This window comes from Oncorhynchus mykiss, chromosome 25, assembly GCF_057628025.1.
Source record: "Oncorhynchus mykiss isolate SJ-2025 chromosome 25, ASM5762802v1, whole genome shotgun sequence".
NCBI lineage: Eukaryota > Metazoa > Chordata > Actinopteri > Salmoniformes > Salmonidae > Oncorhynchus > Oncorhynchus mykiss.
In genome coordinates, this window is record NC_143046.1 from 13,490,408 (window position 1) to 13,517,760 (window position 27,353).

Sequence of the window (27,353 nt, forward strand, 5' to 3'; positions counted from 1 at the left end):
GTCGCAGTTGTAAATGAGAACTTGTTCTCAACTGGCCTACCTGGTTAAATAAAGGTTAAATAAATCAATTAGACCCAGGGGTCAAATGTTAAAGGTCAGGAATCAGGGACTGAGGGGCCCCAGAGAAGACGGTCCCAGAAGAAAGTAGTGTCCCGGCCCTATGGGAGGGTTCACACGCACCACGTCAACCAGCTCTTCATACGGGGAGAGAACGTGCTTCTAGTCAACCTACAACACCTCTGAACCGGTTGTGTATTTCATCCAGCAGGGGTGGCAACCTAGCCTGGACGCCTGTTTGTTTCTGCTCTCTTGCCGTCTCCTTGTGGAGTTTCCATGCCAAGCAGAAGCAGAAAGACTGGCACCCAGGCTAGTGACAAATCTCCAGGAAAGTTACTTGACCAGAAGGGTCAACAAGCTGAAGCTTTACCAAGACTGTCCCATCAACACCTACTACAGTATCTACACTGGTTTAGACCAACTCGGAGTGAACCATGAAGTCTCACTGCTACTGTATGTCATATTGATATGTATTCTCTGCTTTACGCAGACAATAAGAAATAAAACAAATTATCAAGCTGTCTTCCCTTGTCTGTCTTCTCATCTGGGTCATATGAAACGCAGTATTGGAATGCAGGCATGGAGTGCACCACTGTAAATAACCACCAGAGGGCAGTGTAGACTCATTCTAAGACATTTGAGTCATTTGAAATGTGAAAAACAAGTCTAAAAGTATTCATATAACTAAAGAGAAATATAATTTCACATTATCCTGATATAGTGAGGATCAAAATGATCACCTAACCCAATGAATTTCGTTACATTTTTCTTATAAATATGCAGATTATAATCTCAAAACAACTGCATCAATGCAGAAAACCCATATAAATGTCATTGATGCTATGCCCAGCCTGCCAACTCCAGATAACACATTGCCTCTAAAAAGAGGAAAGCCTACTGTTTGTCCCATTATCTTGCTTTTCTGTCAGCTAGAGCACAAATGGCAGCGTGGTCTGATCTCAGAAGACCTCATGTGTGTTATGAATAATGGAGACGGGGAACGTTCAGATTGCAGATGGCACTAAGCTGCAAATCTTGTGTCTAGACATTTCAGATTGTTTTATTCTTTAATGCCCACATTAAACAGCATGATCTAACTGCATGTCATTGCTTCTGTGTAGTTTCTGCTTCATGCCTCTAAACTAGAGGCTACCAAAGAATTTCCATAATATTTTAGAGCCGTGAAGGATCTGTTAATTGATCAAACTTTGTCTGAGACAAGCCATTGTCCTACAGTATCTGGGTTTAATTAGTCTGCACTTCTTATACCTCAATCTGATCTATTCAATCCCACTGGCTGTGTGTCTCTGTAGGGCTGCACTGTGTGTCTCTGTAGGGCTGCACTGTGTGTGTGTCTGTCTCAGCAGGTTCCATCTAAAAGTTGCCACTAAATTGGTATTAAGTGAAATAAACACTTCGTTAGAAAACTGTAATCAACTGTTTTAATGCCGTAGATAAAAGGATCATGGGACAATCAAATCAAAGGAAAACATTTTCTCAGGACTCTTTTCGTTGGTGATGCCGCACTTTTTCTTGTTATACATTTGCATAAACTAGTGTTTTTATTTTATGTAACAATACCACATTACAGAAGATCTCAGAGCAAATTGTAATAAGTAGAAAAAAAATAAACCAACGAAAGAATAAAACACAACCCCCTAAGGACATCATCTCTTAGAAAAACAAACAAGAGTTGCTACATTTTGGTCACTTCCAGCAGGTGAAGCCTCAGCTCAGACAGAAGGCTACTGTGTTTTCATCTGTGCAGGGTTGGGGTCAATTCCATTTAGAAAGTAAAACTACATTCAACATTTTCCTCATGAAAAGCATTGAAGAAAACTTAAATTTCAGTGTACTTCCAGAATTGAAATGGAATTGACCCGAACTCCTGGAAGAGGACATAGCTCTGAAACAGAGGAGTCTAGTTTACATGTGAGGTACTCGCTGACCTTGTTCCACATGTACCCATTTCCTATATAGTGCACTACTTTTGACCCGAGTCCTATGGGCTCTGGTCAGAAGTAGTGCACTATAAAGTGGGTCAGCGATCCCCCCCCCCCCCCCCCCCCCCCCCAAAAAAAACAAGAGAAATCCTCTCCTAGACCTGCACTGTCAGAAACCTCTCCTTCAGAGATCCACTCCGGGGTGAATTATCCCCTAAGTACAGAGCTAGGATCAGCTTCCCCACCCCCAATCCTAACCTAAACCATTAGTGGAGGGAAACGCAAAACTGAACCAAGATCAGCATCTAGGGACATCTTCCCCCCCTATTCCACGAGGGTCCCAGGGGACAGAGGGAGCAGTAAGAACCACACATACATACTGTGCTGTAGACTCCTAACAGTAACTGTCATGAACACTATAGTTGTATCGTCTCTCCGTCTGTCTCCTGTAAGTTATAATGAAGGGAAAAGGCCTCTGTCTCACAGGCACCATGTGCAGTACTTAAAGAACACAGCCTACCAGGTTGTTCCTACATCTACTGATCATCTTATTTGGATGCAAGGAGAAAAAAAAGATTATATTTCTTTAAAAAATATATACCCATAAGAAAGGCCACAAAGGAGATCTGTGTTATTGTTACCACAGCTTCTTCAATTAACAACTTTCAATCATCTCATTCATTCACTTATTAAATCCATCCATCAATAAACGATTGATTGATCTGTTAAATCTAATATTGAACAGAAACTCCACATTTGGAGTGTGGAACGCTGTTGTTTAAAGTAGGTATTAAAGACCGGCTCCGTGGCAATGTAGCGTGCCATAGCAACGTCTTGATTGACATCTGGTTCCGTCCAATTGACACCCACCTCTTCACGGCATCATCATATCATAATCAAGTACTCAATAATTTATTTGTCTGTCGCACCAGTAATATTTACAGTTGTAGGGAAGGGACAGGTCGAGAGAACCGGACATTCTAAAAGAGGTGGATGGGGAGTTATTGGGGTGGGATTATCATATAAAACTAGATTTTTGCTACTCTGGACAATTAATTGGTTAAGTAAAGCAAAACCCCCACTGACATTCTCTTGAAGTTTCACCTGGACAATTCCATGGTAACAGAATGGTGCTTTAAAAAGCAATACAAACAAAAAAACATTATTGAGAAGTTAAACAAACCATACAAGTTTAAAAGCCGACCTTGTGCATAGAGTTGTATGGGTTGTTTAACTTTGCAATCATTGGTTTTTGTTTGGTATACATTTTAAAGTGAAAAATCTCCGCATTATTCTGGCACCGTGTTTTTTTGCTCTCAGTTGTTCTCTCCGATTCAAACCTGAACAGCACACAACCATTACTGGACTGAATACACTCTAAAAAGGTACTTGATTGCAAGTTCCAACTGATTAAAAGATGCATACAATCGTGTATATTCATGTCTCTATATATCACTTAAAGGAAAGAAACAGGAAGTGGAGGGGTGGCAGTCAGTATTTGATATTTGACAACATTCAAGTACTCTTTGTTTGCAGCTCTTTACAATCCTTCATGGACAGTCTGTTGGAGAGAAAAACAGAAACACCCCTCTCCTTCACGTCACCTCTTCCCTCACTTCCTGAAGTTGCCGAAATCCGCGAAGGCGTCCACTCCTTGCTTGGGCTGCTGCTGTACCATGCCAGAACCCATAGACATGGCTGGCATCCTCATGCCCATGGTCATGTTAGCCTGGGGCATAGCACCCATGTTCATGCCCATTCCCATCATGCCCTGGCTGGGGGCCATGCCCATTGCCATCATGCCCTGGCTGGGGGCAATGCCCATCCCAGCACCGGGGTACATCATGGGAGTTGTAGGGGTTCTGATGGGGGAGGGGGCGAGGCCCATGCCGGCGAATCCCTGCGAGAGCATGTTGACAGGTGGGAGGGGCTGGACTCCTAGAAAACAGAAACAGGAAGAAGTGGAGTCAGAAGACAGCATGACCTCACACACACAGGTTCACACACACTCCACAAGTGTCCCCAAGCATCCTTCTATTCCATTCTGACTGAACCTAAAGCCTTTTGAATTGTCTTTAATCCTGATTAAAAGGAAGAAAGTCCCACACGCTGAGGATCTTGGATACTCCACAAACAGTTGAATGGATCTCAAACCAACGTTTCGGTCAACAGACATTCAGCAGCGTTTTGAACCCCCTCCAGATAAACACAGTACTATTTCTCTCAGTCTATACCCTGTAGGCTCACCTTGGAGGGTTTTGAGGGTGGGCTGGGCGGGTTTGGGAGGCTGCACGCCGGGTGCCAGGAAGTCCAGACTGATGTTGACCGAGGAGTCAGACCATGTGGAGGGGATCGCTGACCCCATGGAACCCTGGGTACCCAGCATGACTTGCTGCTGGGGCTGCAACGGACCGCTCATCACCTGGAAGGGCTGAGAGAGAAAGAGAGAGAGAAAGAGGGGGAGAGAGGAGAGAGGGGGAGAGAAGAGAGAGAGAGGGGGAGAGAGAGAGGGGGAGAGAGAATTTGGTAGCAAGTTCCAATAGATAGTAATGCGAAGGACATACAGTGCCTTGCGAAAGTATTCGGCCCCCTTGAACTTTGCGACCTTTTGCCACATTTCAGGCTTCAAACATAAAGATATAAAACTGTATTTTTTTGTGAAGAATCAACAACAAGTGGGACACAATCATGAAGTGGAACGACATTTATTGGATATTTCAAACTTTTTTAACAAATCAAAAACTGAAAAATTGGGCGTGCAAAATTATTCAGCCCCTTTACTTTCAGTGCAGCAAACTCTCTCCAGAAGTTCAGTGAGGATCTCTGAATGATCCAATGTTGACCTAAATGACTAATGATGATAAATACAATCCACCTGTGTGTAATCAAGTGTCCGTATAAATGCACCTGCACTGTGATAGTCTCAGAGGTCCGTTAAAAGCGCAGAGAGCATCATGAAGAACAAGGAACACACCAGGCAGGTCCGAGATACTGTTGTGAAGAAGTTTAAAGCCAGATTTGGATACAAAAATATTTCCCAAGCTTTAAACATCCCAAGGAGCACTGTGCAAGCGATAATATTGAAATGGAAGGAGTATCAGACCACTGCAAATCTACCAAGACCTGGCCGTCCCTCTAAACTTTCAGCTCATACAAGGAGAAGACTGATCAGAGATGCAGCCAAGAGGCCCATGATCACTCTGGATGAACTGCAGAGATCTACAGCTGAGGTGGGAGACTCTGTCCATAGGACAACAATCAGTCGTATATTGCACAAATCTGGACTTTATGGAAGAGTGGCAAGAAGAAAGCCATTTCTTAAAGATATCCATAAAAAGTGTTGTTTAAAGTTTGCCACAAGCCACCTGGGAGACACACCAAACATGTGGAAGAAGGTGCTCTGGTCAGATGAAACCAAAATTGAACTTTTTGGCAACAATGCAAAACGTTATGTTTGGCGTAAAAGCAACACAGCTCATCACCCTGAATACACCATCCCCACTGTCAAACATGGTGGTGGCAGCATCATGGTTTGGGCCTGCTTTTCTTCAGCAGGGACAGGGAAGATGGTTAAAATTGATGGGAAGATGGATGGAGCCAAATACAGGACCATTCTGGAAGAAAACCTGAGGGAGTCTGCAAAAGACCTGAGACTGGGACGGAGATTTGTCTTCCAACAAGACAATGATCCAAAACATAAAGCAAAATCTACAATGGAATGGTTCAAAAATAAATATATCCAGGTGTTAGAATGGCCAAGTCAAAGTCCAGACCTGAATCCAATCGAGAATCTGTGGAAAGAACTGAAAACTGCTGTTCACAAATGCTCTCCATCCAACCTCACTGAGCTCGAGCTGTTTTGCAAGGAGGAATGTGAAAAATGTTCAGTCTTTCGATGTGCAAAACTGATAGAGACATACCCCAAGCGACTTACAGCTGTAATCGCAGCAAAAGGTGGCGCTACAAAGTATTAACTTAAGGGGGCTGAATAATTTTGCACGCCCAATTTTTCAGTTTTTGATTTGTTAAAAAAGTTTGAAATATCCAATAAATGTCGTTCCACTTCATGATTGTGTCCCACTTGTTGTTGATTCTTCACAAAAAAACACAGTTTTATATCTTTATGTTTGAAGCCTGAAATGTGGCAAAAGGTCGCAAAGTTCAAGGGGGCCGAATACTTTCGCAAGGCACCGTATATAATGGTGACATATGAAGGTTGAACTACAGTCTCTATAGTAATCTACATGAAAACACACCCCATCTAACCAGAATGAACAGGTTGGGAAGGGGCAGGTTTGAGTCATCTGCAAAACTAAGCTTGTATTTTTTAAAGTAGGTCAGGTTTTTAACCTGCAAATATCTATGTAAACACATCCTCCTATTAGATTGAATGGTTTTCTAACTAAAACTGGTTCCTTCTCAATGTGTGTTTTTGTCCCTCTCAACCACAGCAGTTACTGTCACTCCTTTCCTTAACAGTGCATCAGGCACAATATGGACAATTTACAATATGAATGAATTTACTGTTTGTGTGAACCATGTCTGTCCTATATTCTTACCAGTGATGTGGAATGTGGCATGGTACTGGTCACGTTCTGTGTGCTGGTCATATTGAAGGTGAGGCTCTGAGAGGCAGAGAGAGACTGAGTCTGGACCGGACCCATCAGATCAAACAGGTCAGCTGAGGCTGGAGCCAGGGCAGAGCTGGGAGCCAGGGCAGAGCTGGGTGCCAGGGCAGAGCTGGGAGCCAGGGCAGAGCTGGGAGCCAGAGCCCCAAACAGGTCAGTGTTGCTAGGGGCCAGAGGCTGGGCGAAAGGGGTGGGGACGGGGGCCTGGCCGTCAGGGAAAGCATTCCAGTCCCCAAAATCACTGTTCCCACTAGAGGCTGGAGGAGCAAAGAGAGGAATAAGGTTATAGTGGACTTAAATCTCTCTCTCACACACAGACGTTAGCAGGCTCCTCATGGCCAGACCTCCTCCCCTCCATCTCTCGGAATATTCTAGTGCTTTAAACTCACCAGGTACTGTGGAGAGGCCGACAGAGGCAGCAGGAGAAGAAAAGTCAGCAAATCCTCCGATCAGGTCTGGAAAGAGACATACCATTTGATTTGTATTGGTCACATATTTAACAGATGTTATTGCAGGTGTAGCCAAAGGCTTGTGTTCCTAGCTCCAACAGTATCTAACACACAAATCCAAAAATCAAATAACTAAGAAATATATAAATAATAGGGTGAGCAATGTCGGAGTGGCATTGACAAGAGTACAGTATATACATATGAAATGAGTAAAACAGTACGTAAACATTTATAAAAGTGACCATGAAACATCGACCCCCCCACCCCCCCACACACAATGTCCAGTAACTACACTACCCCCCAAGATGTCCCGTAACTACACTACCCCCCCTCCCCAAAATGTCCCATAACACTACCCCCCAAGATGTCCCGTAACTACACTACCCCCCCCCCCAACCCTCCAAGATGTCCCGTAACTACACTACCCCCCCACACACAATGTCCAGTAACTACACTACCCCCCAAGATGTCCCGTAACTACACTACCCCCCCTCCCCAAAATGTCCCATAACACTACCCCCCAAGATGTCCCGTAACTACACTACCCCCCCACACACGATGTCCCGTAACTACACTACCCCCCAAGATGTCCCGTAACTACACTACCCCCCACACACGATGTCCCGTAACTACACTACCCCCCAAGATGTCCCGTAACTACACTACCCCCCCACACATGATGTCCCGTAACTACACTACCCCCCAAGATGTCCCGTAACTACAACACCCCCCAAGATGTCCCGTAACTACAACACCCCCCCAAGATGTCCCGTAACTACACTACCCCCCCACACACGATGTCCCGTAACTACACTACCCCCCAAGATGTCCCGTAACTACAACACCCCCCAAGATGTCCCGTAACTACACTACCCCCCCACACATGATGTCCCGTAACTACACTACCCCCCAAGATGTCCCATAACTACAACACCCCCCAAGATGTCCCGTAACTACAACACCCCCCAAGATGTCCCGTAACTACACTACCCCCCCACACACGATGTCCCGTAACTACACTACCCCCCAAGATGTCCCGTAACTACAACACCCCCCAAGATGTCCCGTAACTACACTACCCCCCCACACACGATGTCCCGTAACTACACTACCCCCCAAGATGTCCCGTAACTACACTACCCCCCCACACACGATGTCCCGTAACTACACTACCCCCCAAGATGTCCCGTAACTACACTACCCCCCAAGATGCCCCGTAACGACACTACCCCCCCTCCCCAAAATGTCCCATAACAACACTACCCCCCAAGATGTCCCGTAACTACACTACCCCCCTCCCCAAGATGTCCCGTAACTACACTACCCCCCAAGATGTCCCGTAACTACACTACCCCCCCCTCCCCAAAATGTCCCATAACACTACCCCCCAAGATGTCCCGTAACTACACTACCCCCCCACACACGATGTCCCGTAACTACACTACCCCCCAAGATGTCCCGTAACTACACTACCCCCCCACACACGATTGCCCGTAACTACACTACCCCCCAAGATGTCCCGTAACTACACTACCCCCCCACACACGATTGCCCGTAACTACACTACCCCCAAAATGTCCCGTAACTACACTACCCCCGCCAAGATGTCCCGTAACTACACTACCCCCCTCCCCAAGATGTCCCGTAACTACACTACCCCCGCCAAGATGTCCCGTAACTACACTACCCCCCCCCCCCCAACCCTCCAAGATGTCCTGTAACTAACCCCCCCAAGGTATCCTGTAACTACACTACCCCCCCCAGATGTCCCGTAACTACACTACCCCCCCCAAGATGTCCCGTAACTACACTACCCCCCCCAAGGTATCCCGTAACTACACTACCCCCCCCAAAATGTCCCATAACAACACTACCCCCCTCCCCAAAATGTCCCATAACAACACTACCCCCCCTCCCCAAAATGTCCCGTAACTACACTACCCCCCCAAGATGTCCCGTAACTACACTACCCCCCAAGATGTCCCGTAACTACACTACCCCCCAAGATGTCCCGTAACTACACTACCCCCCCAAGATGTCCCGTAACTACACTACCCCCCCCCCAACCCTCCAAGATGTCCCGTAACTAACCCCCCCCCCCCAAGGTATCCTGTAACTACACTACCCCCCCCCCCCAAGATGTCCCGTAACTACCCCCCCCCCCAAGATGTCCCGTAACTACACTACCCCCGCCAAGATGTCCCGTAACTACACTACCCCCCCCAACCCTCCAAGATGTCCTGTAACTAACCCCCCCAAGGTATCCTGTAACTACACTACCCCCCCCCCAAGATGTCCCGTAACTACACTACCCCCCCCCCCCAAGATGTCCCGTAACTACACTACCCCCCCCCCAAGATGTCCCGTAACTACCCCCCCCCCAAGATGTCCCGTAACTACCCCCCCCCCCCAAGATGTCCCGTAACTAAACTACTTCCCCCCAACCCTCCAAGATGTCCCGTAACTACCCCCCCAGATGTCCCGTAACTACACTACCTCCCCCCAACCCTCCATGATGTCCCGTAACTACCCCCCCCCCCAGATGTCCCGTAACTACACTACCCCCCCCCCCCATGATGTCCCGTAACTACCCCCCCCCTCCCCAAGGTATCCTGTAACTACACTACCCCCCAACCCTCCATGATGTCCCGTAACTATACTACTCCCCCCCAACCCTCCATGATGTCCCGTAACTACACTACCCCCCCAACCCTCCATGATGTCCCGTAACTACACTACCACCCCCCCAAGATGTCCAGTAACTACACTACCCCCCCAACCCTCCATGATGTCCAGTACCTACACTACCCTCCCCCAACCCTCCATGATGTCCAGTACCTACACTACCCCCCCCCCAACGATGTCCCGTACCTACACTACCCCCCCCAACCCTCCATGATGTCCAGTAACTACACTACTTCCCCCCCAACCCTCCATGATGTCCCGTAACTACACTTACACGCACACTCCCCCCAACCCTCCATGATGTCCTCTCAGTGTGTGTAGTTACCGGTGGCTGCTGCAGGCTGGCTGGGTCCTGTATCTACCATGAATAGGTCAGCCAGACCACTACTGGAGGGCTGAGGTGCTGCTGCGGACGGAGTCTGGAACAGAGAGGAGGAGAGATGTGAGTAGAGAGACGGGGAGTGAGACTGCGCTGTCCACATCAGATAGCAGCAATAAGCTAGAGTGGACTGAATATGCACGGATGCACACACACCTGTTTGGCGGAGGTATCGGGACTTTTGTCTCCTGTGTAGTGGGCCGCGGCTCCCAGGGACACAGTTTTGGATGGAATCCCGCCTCTCTTCCTGGTTGCTGTGGTTTCTGTTGCCTGAACGATCTGGACACTCTTGGTCGTCACGGTTTCCTCCTCGTCTTTGAACACCGACCTCCCAGACTGGCCGTTCCGTGACGGGCGACTTCGCTCCTCCTCGTTGTCACTACGAGACCAGAGGACGCAAACCGGGTGAAAAAGACGACAATTTGTTTTGGGGATAGTTCAATTCAAATAGTGTGACTAAAGTATGACAGAACATCAGGATGTTGACATTCTGTAATGTGATATGAGGACAGTGGGTAGCTCTAACATTCTGTAATATGATATGAGGACGACAGCAGGTAGCTCTAACATTCTGTAATGTGATATGAGGAGGACAGCGGGTAGCTCTAACATTCTGTAATGTGATATGAGGAGGACAGCGGGTAGCTCTAACATTCTGTAATGTGATATGAGGAGGACAGCGGGTAGCTCTAACATTCTGTAATGTGATATGAGGACGACAGCGGGTAGCTCTAACATTCTGTAATATGATATGAGGACGACAGCGGGTAGCTCTAACATTCTGTAATGTGATATGAGGAGGACAGCGGGTAGCTCTAACATTCTGTAATATGATATGAGGAGGACAGCGGGTAGCTCTAACATTCTGTAATGTGATATGAGGAGGACAGCGGGTAGCTCTAACATTCTGTAATATGATATGAGGACGACAGCGGGTAGCTCTAACATTCTGTAATGTGATATGAGGAGGACAGCGGGTAGCTCTAACATTCTGTAATGTGATATGAGGAGGACAGCGGGTAGCTCTAACATTCTGTAATGTGATATGAGGAGGACAGCGGGTAGCTCTAACATTCTGTAATGTGATATGAGGAGGACAGCGGGTAGCTCTAACATTCTGTAATGTGATATGAGGAGGACAGCAGGTAGCTCTAGCATTCTGTAATGTGATATGAGGAGGACAGCAGGTAGCTCTAACATTCTTTAATATGATATGAGGAGGACAGCGGGTAGCTCTAACTTCTCCCTGTACCTCAGTACGGCCCCCCCCCCCTCTCTATTTGAGTCATTAATTTCCTTCCTCTTTCTCTCAATCTCACCCAGTGGAACTCTTCTCTCTCCTAACCTGAATCACGTCTGGTGAGTCGTCTCTTTCCTAACCTGAATCGGTCTGGTGAATCGTCTCTGCTCTGCTTCCTGAACTTGTTGATTGTGTCATCGATGGTGCTGCCGATCTTATCACTGATCTCCCCCAGTTTCTCACTGAAGGGGAACTGGCCTTGGTCTCTCTTCCAGTCCTCATCCCACTTCCCTCTGCTGCTTCCCTCGTTACCGCCAGAGCTGCTGGAGTCATAGCGATCACCCGCTGGGGGGCCGGGGGGAATAGACAGAGAGAAAGAGTGAGGGAACGGTGAGTTTGTGTTAGAGGCCAATAAGAACAGAAGACACTCCAACGTATAATCAATTTTAGAATAAGGCTGTAACTTAACAAAATGTGGAAAAAGTCAAGGGAGCTAAATACTTTCCGAATGCCCTGTATGTGTGAGTGAGTGTTTGTGTTCTAGATTGACTTACTGTATCTGCTGAACCCTCCCCCAATACTGTCAGAGGACTTACTGTATCTGCTGAACCCTCCCCCCATACTGTCAGAGGACTGACTGTATCTGCTGAACCCTCCCCCAATACTGTCAGAGGACTTACTGTATCTGCTGAACCCTCCCCCCATGCTGTCAGAGGACTTACTGTATCTGCTGAACCCTCCCCCCATACTGTCAGAGGACTTACTGTATGTGCTGAACCCTCCCCCCATGCTGTCAGAGGACTTACTGTATCTGCTGAACCCTCCCCCCACGCTGTCAGAGGACTTACTGTATCTGCTGAACCCTCCCCCCATGCTGTCAGAGGACTTACTGTATCTGCTGAACCCTCCCCCAATACTGTCAGAGGACTTACTGTATCTGCTGAACCCTCCCCCAATACTGTCAGAGGACTTACTGTATCTGCTGAACCCTCCCCCAATACTGTCAGAGGACTTACTGTATCTGCTGAACCCTCCCCCAATACTGTCAGAGGACTTACTGTATCTGCTGAACCCTCCCCCAATACTGTCAGAGGACTTACTGTATCTGCTGAACCCTCCCCCAATACTGTCAGAGGACTTACTGTATCTGCTGAACCCTCCCCCCATACTGTCAGAGGACTTACTGTATCTGCTGAACCCTCCCCCAATACTGTCAGAGGACACTCCAATGTATTTGTCTTTGTTCTTCTTTGCCTTCTTCCTCTCCTCTCTCAGTCTATCATCATCCTGGATTAGATCCACCATCTCCTTCACCTTCTGACGCACGTTCACTCCCTGGTCCTTACCGTTCTCATCTACACAGAGGGCGAGGTAGCTGAAGGTTATTGGCAAGCTGTTAGTGTTCCATTCCCCTATAAAACACGTCTTCTCAACGTGTAGGAAGCTGATCAGTGTAATCAGAATGTCAGGTGGGACAACATGTTTCGAGAAGACAAAATGTAGAAGAAGTGTCCACAGTACTGTGTGAATAAAATAAATACAAATGTGTAAAACAGCTTATCAGTCTGGGTTCACAAGGCTAAATGGTGGTAAGGGGAGAGATTTACCTTTCACTTTGTCTGCTATAGGGCAGAGCAGTGTGTGGTGGAGCTGGTTGTGGTTTAAGCGGTTCTTAGTGCACCAGCTCTTCCTGAATGCTACAACATCGACTGAACACTGGCCCTTTTGTTTGGTTCTAAACTAACATTTCATTACAAACTCGCACACTGGTGTACTGAGGACAGGCCACAAGCCTTAACATTTAACACAGATTCTACACTACAGTCAACAGAGAGAGACAGCCATAGAGTAGGGATTCTGTTTCTATAGTGTCAGCCAGAGAGATTACTTGCCTACGAAGTGGTAGCTCTCTAGAGATCGTAGGTCGTAGATGTGTTCTCTGGCGCTGGTGACAACTCTCTCTGAACCGTTCCTGATGAGGTGGGACAACAACAGCAGAGACTGGGGGAGAAGAGATGGAAAACTATTATTAGACCTGCTTATGATGGCCCCTCTGTCATTATTATGACAGGTCATAGTCTCAATCGTTTCCGATGATCTGAGGCAACAACAGAGACTGGGAGAGCAGACCTCAGCCCTCGAGGTCTGGAGTTGAATATCCATGGGTTATATCTTGGTTGTAAAAAGAAAGGAAGTCACACTATGCTGCCAACCTAACCAAGGTTTACCCATTACAATGTTGGGAGAAAAACATTAGGAACACCTGCTCTTTTCATGAAAGACCATCCAGGTGAAAACCATCATCCCTTATTGATGTCACTTGAAGGGGAGGAGCCAGGTTACAGATGAAGGGGAGGAGCCAGGTTACAGATGAAGGGGAGGAGCCAGGTTACAGAAGGATGTTTAAGCTTTGGGACATTTTTATTTATTTATTTATTTATTTAACCTTTATTTAACCAGGTAGGCAAGTTGAGAACAAGTTCTCATTTACAATTGCGACCTGGCCAAGATAAAGCAAAGCAGTTCGACACATACAACGACACAGAGTTACACATGGAGTAAAACAGACATACAGTCAATAGTACAGTATAAACAAGTCTATATACGATCTGAGCAAATGAGGTGAGATAAGGGAGGTAAAGGCAAAAAGGCCATGGTGGCAAAGTAGATACAATATAGCAAGTAAAACACTGGAATGGTAGATTTGCAATGGGAGAATGTGCAAAGTAGAAATAAAAATAATGGGGTGCAAAGGAGCAAAATAAATAAATTAATTAAATACAGTAGGGAAAGAGGTAGTTGATAGGGCTAAATTATAGGTGGGCTATGTACAGGTGCAGTAATCTGTGAGCTGCTCTGACAGTTGTTGCTTAAAGCTAGTGAGGGAGATTAGTGTTTCCAGTTTCAGAGATTTTTATAGTTCGTTCCAGTCATTGGCAGCAGAGAACTGGAAGGAGAGGCGGCCAAAGAAAGAATTGGTTTTGGGGGTGACTAGAGAGATATACCTGCTAGAGCGTGTGCTACAGGTGGGAGATGCTATGGTGACCAGTGAGCTGAGATAAGGGGGGACTTTACCTAGCAGGGTCTTGTAGATGACATGGAGCCAGTGGGTTTGGCGACGAGTATGAAGCGAGGGCCAGCCAACGAGAGTGTACAGGTCGCAGTGGTGGGTAGTATATGGGGCTTTGGTGACAAAACGGATTGCACTGTGATAGACTGCATCCAATTTGTTGAGTAGGGTATTGGAGGCTATTTTGTAAATTACATCGCCAAAGTCGAGGATTGGTAGGATGGTCAGTTTTACAAGGGTATGTTTGGCAGCATGAGTGAAGGATGCTTTGTTGCGAAATAGGAAGCCAATTCTAGATTTAACTTCGGATTGGAGATGTTTGATATGGGTCTGGAAGGAGAGTTTACAGTCTAACCAGACACCTAAGTATTTGTAGTTGTCCACGTATTCTAAGTCAGAGCCGTCCAGAGTAGTAATGTTGGACAGGCGGGTAGGTACAGGTAGCGATCGGTTGAAGAGCATGCATTTAGTTTTACTTGTATTTAAGAGCAATTGGAGGCCACGGAAGGAGAGTTGTATGGCATTGAAGCTCATCTGGAGGGTTGTTAACACAGTGTCCAAAGAAGGGCCAGAAGTATACAGAATGGTGTCGTCTGCGTAGAGGTGGATCAGAGACTCACCAGCAGCAAGAGCGACCTCATTGATGTATACAGAGAAGAGAGTCGGTCCAAGAATTGAACACTGTGGCACCCCCATAGAGACTGCCAGAGGTCCGGACAGCAGACCCTCCGATTAGACACACTGAACTCTTTCAGAGAAGTAGTTGGTGAACCAGGCGAGGCAATCATTTGAGAAACCAAGGCTGTCGAGTCTGCCGATGAGGATGTGGTGATTGACAGAGTCGAAAGCATTGGCCAGATCAATGAATACGGCTGCACAGTAATGTTTCTTAGCGATGGCGGTTAAGATATCATTTAGGACCTTGAGTGTGGCTGAGGTGCACCCATGACCAGCTCTGAAACCAGATTACATAGCAGAGAAGGTATGGTGAGATTCGAAATGGTCGGTAATCTGCTTGTTGACTTGGCTTTCGAAGACCTTAGAAAGGCATGGTAGGACATGGGTTGTGTGTGTGTGCCATTCAGAGGGTGAATGGGCAAGAAGAAAAGAACGGGGTTTGGTAGAAGGTGCCGGGTGCACCGCTTTGAGTGTGTCAAGAACTGCAACGCTGACATACAGTTTCCTGTGTGTATCAAGATTGGTCAGCCGGGTAAAGGACATCCAGCCAACTTGACAACTGTGGGTAGCATTGGAGTCAACAATGTAGAGTCCATGCAGAGTCCATGCATCAACAAATTGAGGCTGTTCTGAGGGCAAAAGGGGGCAGTGCAACTCAATATTAGGAAGGTGTTCCTAATGTTTTGTCCACTAAGTGTATATACAGGGAGTGACTTACTTTGTCTTTCTACAGTTTATTCAGCAGCTCTACAAACATTTTGGGGTGTGGGTCAGCTCATGCTTTTTACCAGACGATGACAGGTTGTCATGCTTGTGACTGGTTATAGCTCCTCTCTGACCTTGTAGACCCTTCTCCAGTTCTTCTTGTTGTCCCGGAGCATCCTGTTCCAAAGCATGTTTATCACCTCAGGAAACTGCTCATACATAAACGTACATCTGAGGAGAGGGAGAGAGAGAGAGAAAGAGAGAGAAAGAGAGAGAAAGAGAGAGAAAGAGAGAGAAAGAGAGAGAAAGACAGAGAAAGACAGAGAAAGAAAAAGAGAGAGAGAGACAGAAAGAAAAAGAGAGAGAGAAAGAGAGAGAGAGAAAGAAAAAGAGAGAAAGAGAGAGAAAGAGAGAAAGAGAGAGAGAGAGAAAGAACGAGAGAGAGAAAGAGAGAAAGAAAAAGAGAGAAAGAGAGAGAAAGAGAGAGAAAGAGAGAGAGAGAGAAAGAGAGAAAGAACGAGAGAGAGAAAGAGAGAAAGAGAGAGAGAAAGAGAGAGAGAAAGAGAGAGAGAAAGAGACACACACAGAGCAAGAGGTGTACAGGAGTCAGTCTACATGGCAACATGATTCAATCCAAGTAGACCATTGCAGATACTGTATAAAAGTTGTTGCAATCTAATGTGTGTGTGAACAGCGCCCCTACCTGGAAATCTCTGCCATCTGCTGTCCTGAAGGTCCCCAGGGGTCATCGTTGGTGGCCTCCCTCACCTTAGTCTCCACCTCCGAGTAGTTCATCACCACATTGGTTCTACAGGGGGAGGTAAAGGTAAGAGATATGACTCTTATGAAAATAATGATGTTAAACAGGAGACAAAGGAGGGTTTGCCCTCAAGAGTTAAATTTTATTTTTTTTAAAAATACATATTGTCTTAACAGTAAAGGCGCCCTAGACCGAGGCCCCCCAGACCGAGGCCCCCCAGACCTAGCTTTGGACAGCCTATTTATGGTAACGGTCAAGACACACAGCCTCTATTTACATTAAACTGTTCATTCCTCCTGTTTCTCAAGGAACACAGAGTCAAATAACCCTCATGATATAACGTGGTCCTGTGTGGCTCAGTTGGTAGAGCATGACGCGTGCTACTCCAAGGATAGTGGGTTCGATGCCCGCTGGGGACACCCATACGTTGATGGGTAAAACTGTCTTCTAAATGACATATTATATTAAATGATTATACCATAACCAATCTCTCTCTGAGAAAGTCAAAGGTCAACACAACAACTGACACGGGACAGAAATACTCTCTGTGTGTGTGTGTGTGTGTGTGTGTGTGTGTGTGTGTGTGTGTGTGTGTGTACACTATGAAAATCGTCGCAGTCAGGGAAAACCTGTTTGGCAGGAGAGGGGACAGGAGAGAGAGCAGAGTAAAGGGGACAGGAGAGAGAGCAGAGTAAAGGGGACAGGAGAGAGAGCATAGTAAAGGGGACAGAAGAGAGAGCAGAGCAAAGGGGACAGGAGAGAGAGCAGAGTAAAGGGGACAGAAGAGAGAGCAGAGGAGACAGAAGAGAGAGCAGAGTAGATTTGCTGAAGGTCGGCTCAGGGATTCACCGACCTACCGACCTTTCGCTTACTGGCCCAACGCTCTTAACCAGACAGACAGGCAGACCAAGACAGAGACACTGAGAGAAAACGTAGGTGTGGTCGTGATGAAGGTGAATGAAGGGTGGGTCGCCTCAAGCAGCGTCGTATCCATGTCTCTGCTATACCTATGGTCCATAGAGACTGACTATAGTGTATACTATACAGTTCTACTGGTTCTCCAGGCTTCTATGTAAATGTGTAAACACACACAAGCTGCAACAGGCAGAATCAGTTATTACCCACCACCACACCCTCCACAACACCCACACCCTCCATGCGCAAGAAACTTAAGGTCAAGCAGGTTTAGTGACCTGAAAAACTCCACTAAGCATGAGCGTTACCAATCAAGGACAGCTGCAGCAACGGAATGCAGTTCATTTTGTAGCCTAACTATGAAAGCAAACCACAGAGAAATAGGCCTAGATCGAGCACCAATATTCAACACAGGCTGAGGCCTAGCATAGGCTACAATAGGCCTACAGTTACCCAGAACAAAGATCATCCACAGTATAGAGGTCGACCGATTTAAATAGGGCCGATTTCAAGTTTTCACAACAATCGGAAATCGGTATTTTTGGGCCCCATTTTTTTTTACACCTTTATTTAACGAGGCAAGACAGTTAAGAACACGTTCTTATTTTCAATGACAGTCTAGGAACGGTGGGTTAACTGCCTCATTCAGGGGCAGAACGACAGATTTTCACCTTGTCAGCTCAGGGCATTCAATCTTGCAACCTTACAGTTAACTAGTCCAACGCAATAACAATCTGCCTCTCTCTCGTTGCACTCCACACTCCTGTTACACAAATGCAGTAAGCCAAGGTAAGTTGCTAGCTAGCATTAAACTTATCATAATCACTAGTTAACGACACATGGTTGATGATATTACCTAGCGTGTCCTGTGTTGCATATAATCTGACAGAGCATACAAGTATCTAAGTATCTGACTGAGCGGTGGTAGGCAGAAGCAGGCACGTAAACATTCATTCAAACAGCACTTTCATGCGTTTTGCCAGCAGCTCTTCGTTGTGCGTCAAGCATTGCGCTGTTTATGACTTCAAACCTATCAACTCCCGAGATGAGGCTGGTGTGACCGAAGTGAAATGGCTGGCTAGTTAGCGCGCGCTAATAGCATTTCAAACTTCACTCGCTCTGAGCCTTGGGGTGGTTGTTTCCCTTGCTCTGCATGGGTAACGCTGCTTCGATGTGGTGGCTGTTGTCGTTGTGTTGCTGGTTCGAACCCAGGGAGGACTGAGGAGCGGGACGGAGGCTATACTGTTACACTGGCAATACTAAAGTGCTTATAAGAACTTCCAATAGTCAAATGTTAATGAAATACAAATGGTATAGAGAGAAGTAGTCCTATAATAACTACAACCTAAAACTTCTTACCTGGGAATATTGAAGACTCATGTTAAAAGGAACCACCAGCTTTCATATGTTCTCATGTTCTGAGCAAGGAACTGAAACATTAGCTTTCTTACATGGCACATATTGCACTTTTACTTTCTCCAACACTTTGTTTTTGCATTATTTAAACCAAATTTAACATGTTTCATTATCTACTTGAGCCTAAATTGATTTTATTGATGTATTAAGTTAAAATAAGTGTTAATTCAGTATTGTTGTCATTATTACACACACACACACACACACACACACACACATATATATATATATATATATATAGCTAAAAAAAAATAAAGGGAACACTAAAATAACACATCCTAGATCTGAATGAATGAAATATTCTTATTAAATACTTTTTTCTTTACATAGTTGAATGTGCTGACAACAAAAGCACACAAATTATCAATGGAAATCAAATTTATCAACCCATGGAGGTCTGGATTTGGAGTCACACTCAAAATTAAAGTGGAAAACCACACTACAGGCTGATCCAACTTTGATGTAATGTCCTTAAAACAAGTCAAAATGAGGCTCAGTAGTGTGTGTGGCCTCCACGTGCCTGTATGACCTCCCTACAACGCCTGGGCATGCTCCTGATGAGGTGGCGGATGGTCTCCTGAGGGATCTCCTCCCAGACCTGGACTAAAGCATCCTCCAACTCCTGGACAGTCTGTGGTGCAACGTGGCATTGGTGGATAGAGAGAGACATGATGTCCCAGATGTGCTCAATTGGATTCAGGTCTGGGGAACGGGTGGGCCAGTCCATAGCATCAATGCCTTCCTCTTGCAGGAACTGCTGACACACTCCAGCCACATGAGGTCTAGCATTGTCTTGCATTAGGAGGAACCCAGGGCCCCCCGCACAAGGGGTCTGAGGATCTCATCTCGGTACCTAATGGCAGTCAGGCTACCTCTGGCGAGCACATGGAGGGCTGTGCGGCCCCCCAAAGAAATGCCACCCCACACCATGACTGACCCACCGCCAAACCGGTCATGCTGGAGGATGTTGCAGGCAGCAGAACGTTCTCCACGGCGTCTCCAGACTCGGTCACGTGCTCAGTGTGAACCTGCTTTCATCTGTGAAGAGCACAGGGCGCCAGTGGCGAATTTGCTAATCTTGGTGTTCTCTGGCAAATGCCAAACGTCCTGCACGGTGTTGGGCTGTAAGCACATCCCCCACCTGTGGACGTCGGGCCCTCATACCACCCTCATGGAGTCTGTTTCTGACCGTTTGAGCAGACACATGCACATTTGTGGCCTGCTGGAGGTCATTTTGCAGGGCTCTGGCAGTGCTCCCCCTGCTCCTCCTTGCACAAAGGCGGAGGTAGCGGTCCTGCTGCTGGGTTGTTGCCCTCCTACGACCTCCTCCACGTCTCCTGATGTACTGGCCTGTCTCCTGGTAGCGCCTCCATGCTCTGGACACTACGCTGACAGACATAGCAAACCTTCTTGCCACAGCTCGCATTGATGTGCCATCCTGGATGAGCTGCACTACCTGAGCCACTTGTGTGGGTTGTAGACTCCTTCTCATACTACCACTAGAGTAAAAGCACCGCCAGCATTCAAAAGTGACCAAAACATCAGCCAGGAAGCATAGGAACTGAGAAGTGGTCACCACCTGCAGAACCACTCCTTTATTGGGGGTGTCTTGCTAATTGCCTATAATTTCCACCTGTTGTCTATTCCATTTGCAGAACAACATGTGAAATTTGTCATTCAGTGTTGCATCCTAAGTGGACAGTTTGATTTCACAGAAGTGTGATTGACTTGGAGTTACATTGTGTTGTTTAAGTGTTCCCTTTATTTTTTTGAGCAATAAATAAATAAATATAATTTAAAATCGGCCGATTAATCGGTATCGGCGTTGAAAAATCATAATCGGTCGACCTCTACAGTATATACGGACTTCCTCTCAGCTCAGGACACAACCCCCACGGAGCCCGACTCAGCTCAGGACACAACCCCCACGGAGCCCGACTCAGCTCAGGACACAACCCCCACGGAGCCCGACTCAGCTCAGGACACAACCCCCACGGAGCCCGACTCAGCTCAGGACACAACCCCCACGAAGCCCGACTCAGCTCAGGACACAACCCCCACGGAGCCCGACTCAGCTCAGGACACAACCCCCACGGAGCCCGACTCAGCTCAGGACACAACCCCCACGGAGCCCGACTCAGCTCAGGACACACCCCCACGGAGCCCGACTCAGCTCAGGACACAACCCCCACGGAGCCCGACTCAGCTCAGGACACAACCCCCACGGAGCCCGACTCAGCTCAGGACACAACCCCCACGGAGCCCGACTCAGCTCAGACACAACCCCACGGAGTAAGACGCAGGAGGCAGTAAAGTCTGTCAGTTTTTCCCTCCCTTATGGCTAAAGTTTTAATTTAGAGAGGGTAAGCTGATCTTGGATCTGTCCCTACAACTTCTACCCAGAGCTAGGAGAAGGTGCATAGACTTAGCATTGCAGAGGGCTGAAGGCATAGAGCAGGTAAAGGGGCCCCTCCTCTCACTGGGCCCTGCCACATCATCACCCCCGGCTCCCTTCCCCTCACTGTCAGACAGACAGAGCAGCATTGACACACAGCTGAGAGGAGAGGACACACCCTGCGAGGTTCTGGAGTCAGAGCCTAAAGTACTGTAGTTGACAGTGACGGTTGTAATGTTGTAATCAGAGTTGTAAATAGCATGGCTCTAAAAGACTGGGAAACAGCTAGTTGGTGCAAACGGCCATTCAAATAGCCTGTGAGTTGTTCAGTTATAGACTGTAGCATGTCTGCTTGGGGATACAGGCCTATATAAAGCTTTTTCACTATGTTTCAAAGAGTTTAGACTACATTGTGTGTACTATCCAGCCCAATTCTGTAGTTATACAATATTGGTTTCCCTCTCTGTGCCTTGTGTGACTGGATTACCATAATGCCATATTTGCATGTGTCATGACGTTGGCCTGGGGGTAGGTTTATGACAGTCATAAATACCACTTCCCCCCTGTTTTCTCTCTCTACCCTTCTGATGTTACATTGGCAAAACCCCTTGGTTAACATAGAGATTCTGAGAACATCAGAAGGTGGGGGGAAATGAACTATATTCTGGTAATCCGAACAATTGAACATACGTGGTGGTACTTAATGAATATGATGTCAGTGCGGTTGTCATCTGAGACATTCTCATCAATGATAAGGTGACAAACTCTACAGTGAAAAGTCTACACATCAGAGTTATCGGATTCACATGAAATTGTTGTTCAATTGAAATGTTTGAATATGAAATTATTTGTGATGGGATGGAATGTGATTTTAGCTTCTAAAATGTGAGAATTGGGTTTTCATAAGGTTAGGGCTCTGCTCAATCAGTGGCCCGCCCCTGTGAAGGGACATGGGCTATAAAACTTGTCAAACATGCACATCTCCCTTCCTATATAAAGCCTTGACGACAATATAACCTCCTGTTCCAAGGATGTGAGGACGACGGTCCGATGTCAGAATGGTTCAGATAATAACTATAGAATGAAGCCAATATCAGCGTGAGCTTTGGTTGCAAATGGTATGAACTCTGAACTCTTATTCAATACAGAAGTGATACCTCCTAGCCGTTGAGTTAGCAACAGCCGCTGCAAACGAGGGTTAGGAAGGAACAGACAGAGTATCCCGTCTATCACACAACGACGTTACTACAACGTATCCAATTGACCACCAGAGACATTCTTCAAAGGACTTTGGCAACACGGTCTTCCATCAACCTACCGAAGCGCAGCTCAGAGTAAATATTTATTCCATTTTCCTTTTCCAAATGGGCGGTAATTTAGAATGCATAAGATATTGTATTTACGATAGCACAGCTTCGCCCTTTGTTCCTCAGTCTTCCCGCTCTTTCACTCAAACCCAGCCCCTTTTGTGTAACCAGCTGTCATATCTGTTCCGCCCGCTAGGGACATTTTTCTTTATGACGTAATTTGTAATCAAGTTGATTAATTATGTGTATGTGTAATTCTGTGTGATTAGTTAGGTATTTAGTAAATAAATAATTAAACCCAATTTTGTATTGCTGATTCAACTTGTTAGCCAGGGTCCGTGCAGATAACCAAGAATTTACAACTTTCAGATGAGACTGAATTAAGGTGACGATTAATATTGACTGCTATTTATGTAAAATATTCCTAGGTCTTTAAGAGTTTATTCGAAAGATAACAGCTCTATAAATATTATTTAGTGGTGCCCCGACTCTCTAGCTAATTACATTTACATGATTAGCTCAATCAGGAATATTAATTACGGAGAAATTATTTTATAGAATAGCATGTCATATCACTTAATCCGGCATAGCCAAAGACACGACACATGCAACTTCATAATCAAATATGATTTGTTACACTTCTCAACAATGCAGAGAGAGAGAAAGAAAATAGAGAAATAAAACACGTAAACAATAGAAGTAATAATAAATACACAATGAGTAAAAGTGTGTTCCCTGACCGGGAATCAATAGGATCATTAATACCGTCATGTTCGCATGGGTGACGCCACAGGCACTACCATACAGAGGGAGTGATATAGCCAAGCACTTACACAAGACAGCTAAGCAAGTCTACTGAGAGGAGAGAACTACCTCTGGCTCACATTATCAACTTGATCAAATGGAAGCCTCTGATCTTCTCTGTGTGAGTATGCAGGTGTGTGTGTGTGTGTGTGTGTGTGTGTAAAATCACACAATATGGCAAAGGCTTCTGTTTCATTGCAAGTCTGTCTTATGCACACACACCCATTTCCTTCCTCCTATGACAAGTCCAAATAAAGTCTTTAGGACTATTTATTCAGTATTGTATCAATTTGTCCATGTGACCGCCGGGAGGACTTGGAAACAAGAATTGCCAGTTTCTTCATTCAGTTTTAGGCCTCTAGATATCCTCCACAGTGAGCCAGTATTCAGACAGCCTTTCAAGGAGATTCCATGTTGCTTTTGTGGAATAGACCAACACTGATGGGTGTTGCCCACTCACTCACAACGTCTCCACTCAAGGCCCTTAGAACTCTGGGCCTCATTTCTCATAGCGTTCAGATAATTGGAACCTTCTTACGATGAGTCTTTAGTAGCCATGGTGTTTCCCCAGAGCTTTCGCTAGTAACATGGCTCTTAAAAACCGTTGTACATCTTATGAGTGATCCAGACCAATTGTAGAGCAGCCAAAGTGCATCGTTAGGTACTTTATTCACAGAACACCTCCGCAAAACATAGAATCTAGGTCAGAACAAAGTTGACTACAAAGTTGCAAAAGTATTTGCAATTGTTTTTGCAAACAAGTGAAGGATAATATGATGCTTCAAATGAAATCCAAGAAGACTTCATTAAAAGAGAGGCTACATGGGGTTATAATGGCCATTTCATGTTCAATTAAATGAGTTCCCATTTTGCAACTAAGCTACTGTCAAATATTTTGCCTCAATGTGTTGTGTGTGACAACATGTGCCCAATCTGTCATTTAATTAATTATTATTGGGTAAGCATAATAAGTTACCTCAATAGTGTATTTGCAGCCATAGGTGGTAATATCTCTCTAGGAGCTGATCCGTCATCAGTATTGTGCAATAATTTGAATGTTAAGGTAACATTTGAATGGAGAAATCTGATCAGAGAGAAGTGCAGTTCTTTGGATCCTATTAGTATCAACACATGGTTTAGTGACACACTTAGTGACCGTTCTCTCTACGTGCGTGTTTGGGAAACACTTAAAAAGTTGTCTCATAAATAATGACTCATCAGGTATGATCATTGTAATGCTTAAGTTACATTGCAACTGGGAAACAAGGCCCGGGTCTTCTACAACACAGCAGCACACTAAAACCACTGACTTCAATACAACTGGGAAACAAGGCCCGGGTCCTCTACAACACACTAAAACCACTGACTTCAATACAACAGGGAGGAAACGGAGTCCCAACTCTACTTCCTTCACCCATTACAACGCAAAGCCTAGTCCTCTTCCTGCTTGCTCTTTCTCTTCCTGACCCTCTCACTGTACCTCTGCCCCCCCCCTCTCTCTCTGAAGAGGTCACCCAGTAGGGGAGACTAGCAGAGGGGACTTGACTTTTAGCAGGAATGCATTCTTGGACAGGAACTGTGTGCTCCTGCTGTTGCCACAGCTTGCCAAACCAACCGTTAAATCTTTGAAGTGGAGATTGCGCAATCCCACTACTTCCCATAGCTCTACAGTAGGCCTGTGCGTGTGTGTTGCATGGCCTCTCAGGTCATTACTCAGCAGGGACTAGGACAGTAAATTATACAAGAGGAGGACAAAAGACGACAATAAGCCGGTTAAACCAGGTGTGGCTCTCACTCAGAGGTGGAAACATTCAGCCATTCATGCAATACTTTAGTTTCAATCTCTGCCTATTGCCTAACTTCCTTACTTCATTTGCACACATTGTATACAGATGTTTCTATTGCATTATTGACTGTACGTTTGTTTATCCCATATCCTCTGTTGTTTGTGTCACACTGCTTTGCTTTATCTTGGCCTGGTCGCAGTTGTAAATGAGAACTTGTTCTCAACTAGCCTACCTGGTTCAATAAAGGTGAATTAAAATGAATAAATAATTAACTTTATTTTGAATCCAGATACTCTGGCTAATAGGGCAGTGACAGCAATGTCTTCATAACGCAACTGTATGCAGCGTGACATTGCCTCTTAATTGTGCAAACTATTGTTGCATTCAGCAAGTCATTGTTTATCACAGAGTCATACATTACAACACTGTATTGTACTGTATCAACAGTCACTGTGGTTGATCATGGTCTGGGCTCCACCTTTCTGCTTCTGCATGCAAGGTACCTCCATTTTGCAAATGCAAAAGGCCCATATGGCCATATCAGACATACACTACAGTCAAATATATTGTAGTTGCTTTGATAATTTAGCCTATAGTATACTTAAGCAATGAGGTGTGGTATATGGTCAATATGCCACGACTATGGTCTGAATTAAGCGCTATGCAACGCAGAGTGCCTGGATACAGCCCTTTACAGTGGTATATTGGCCTTATATCACAAACCCTCACGGTGCCTTATTGCTATTATAAACTGGTTGCCAACGTAATTACAGCAGTAAAAATAAATGTTTTGTTATACCCGTGGTATACCACGGCTGTAAGCCAAATCAGCATCCAGGGCTCGAACCACCCAGTTTATAATAAGTATACAGGTAGCTAGGCAGAAGATGAGAGTTATCCAGGTGTTCTAGGTTTACTCGGATCATCCTATACTCCTAAAATCAGCAACAAAAACGAATACATTATAGTCAAGTCAACTGAGCTGTGGCAGCTTTGATAGACCTGTGACATGAGAAAATCTAAATGTTCTGGTTGTTATGCTAGATACTTTCACACCCAGAAGTTGGATTGTCAGAATATATCGAGTTAGCATTCAAGGCCTTTGCCACAACTAACAGTAGCTACAATTACAAACAAATGTACCCTCACGTAAGCATACGTGTGTTTTTTGATCTGGCTAACTACCTAGTTCAGTTAGTTAGCTAACCCCCAAAAATAACTGACAAGTGGCTGATAAGAAAAAAGACCCAAGACAACGTTAAACATTGGCCAATGGGAACTCTGAAAATATGAGGTCAAATCATGACGTCAAATCATGGCGTCAGTGATCTTTAGGTCGAAAAGTCGGAGCTCTAGAAAGAGGCCCGAGATGAATCGAGTTCCCGTTAATCGATTTTCCCAGTCGGAGCTCGTTTTTCCCTGTTCCCATTTGTTTTGAACACACAAAAGACGGAGATAATCCGAATTCCCATTTGTTTTTAACCCAGCATAATTTACTCTAGGTAATTAGCTAACTAGCTAACGTTAGCCATCTCAACTTTCTAAGGCAGTAAACGCGGCTAGAAAGTTGAGTTATCAATCGCTCGTCGGATAGTTCAAGACGAGATTAAAATGGGAATATAGTCGAATGGCAAAAAAGTTGAATTTGTCCTGTGTTTGATTGTCACAACTTTCTATTGAAGCTAACTGGCTAACTAGCTTCCTGCTGCTACGTGACGTCAAAGTGTTGGGTACGTGTCTCTTTCAAATAGGTACACTCAAGAGTTTAGCTCGGATAGAGTGAGAATACTTACGCTTTATCAACCAATTCCCGGACTTTCCACATGTTCATCATCTTGGCTCTCTACAGCGGGGCTGTCCGCCTCAGTAACCGTATTCCAAGCTCTCAAAACCCGATAGAGCGGAGCGCTGTCACCGAAATCAAACCTTGAACCAAAGACAGTGTACAGTATTTCTTCATCTGTGGGTTTTATATGGCGGTTGGCAACCATTTTAAAGCTGCATTACCGCCACCAACTGGTGTGGAGTGTGGACCAGAGACAGTGAAGTTCTAATAATCCTACCCGATATTCTCGTCTCCCCAACGAAACTAAATACATAAACACTACCTCCCCTGAAGACGTCCCCAGCAGTTC

At 45.7% G+C, this 27,353-nt stretch overlaps 1 protein-coding gene across 2 annotated transcripts; it reads right to left on the reverse strand.

The window, feature by feature from the left end:
* Positions 1-1,482: 1,482 nt before the first annotated feature.
* LOC110504610 (clathrin interactor 1) lies at positions 1,483-27,353 on the reverse strand. 2 transcript variants are annotated; one of them, XM_036969885.2, is made up of 12 exons: positions 27,012-27,353; positions 16,538-16,642; positions 15,969-16,065; positions 13,274-13,382; positions 12,566-12,736; positions 11,522-11,726; positions 10,298-10,520; positions 10,088-10,181; positions 7,018-7,083; positions 6,560-6,885; positions 4,248-4,431; positions 1,483-3,938 (listed from the first exon to the last, which is right to left on the reverse strand). In XM_036969885.2, exons 1-12 carry the CDS (start codon positions 27,050-27,052, stop codon positions 3,613-3,615), a joined length of 1,947 nt encoding a protein of 648 aa, XP_036825780.1. In that variant the 5' UTR covers positions 27,053-27,353; the 3' UTR covers positions 1,483-3,612. The 2 variants fall into 2 exon arrangements, with proteins under 2 accessions (XP_036825780.1, XP_036825782.2); XM_036969887.2 differs by lacking the exons at positions 12,566-12,736; positions 13,274-13,382; positions 15,969-16,065; positions 16,538-16,642; positions 27,012-27,353 and adding an exon at positions 11,936-12,559.

What these genes read in the sequence shown, in the direction of transcription:
- LOC110504610 (XM_036969887.2), bottom strand. Translation starts at nt 12,548, where the DNA reads ATGGGGGGAGGGTTCAGCAGATACAGTAAGTCCTCTGACAGTATTGGG. An exon ending in GATTCACCAGACCGATTCAG is followed by an intron (nt 10,521 to 11,521) that starts GTTAGGAAAGAG and finishes CTGGTCTCGTAG; the next exon opens with TGACAACGAGGAGGAGCGAA. An exon ending in CGGCCTCTCCACAGTACCTG is followed by an intron (nt 6,886 to 7,017) that starts GTGAGTTTAAAG and finishes TTGCTCCTCCAG; the next exon opens with CCTCTAGTGGGAACAGTGAT.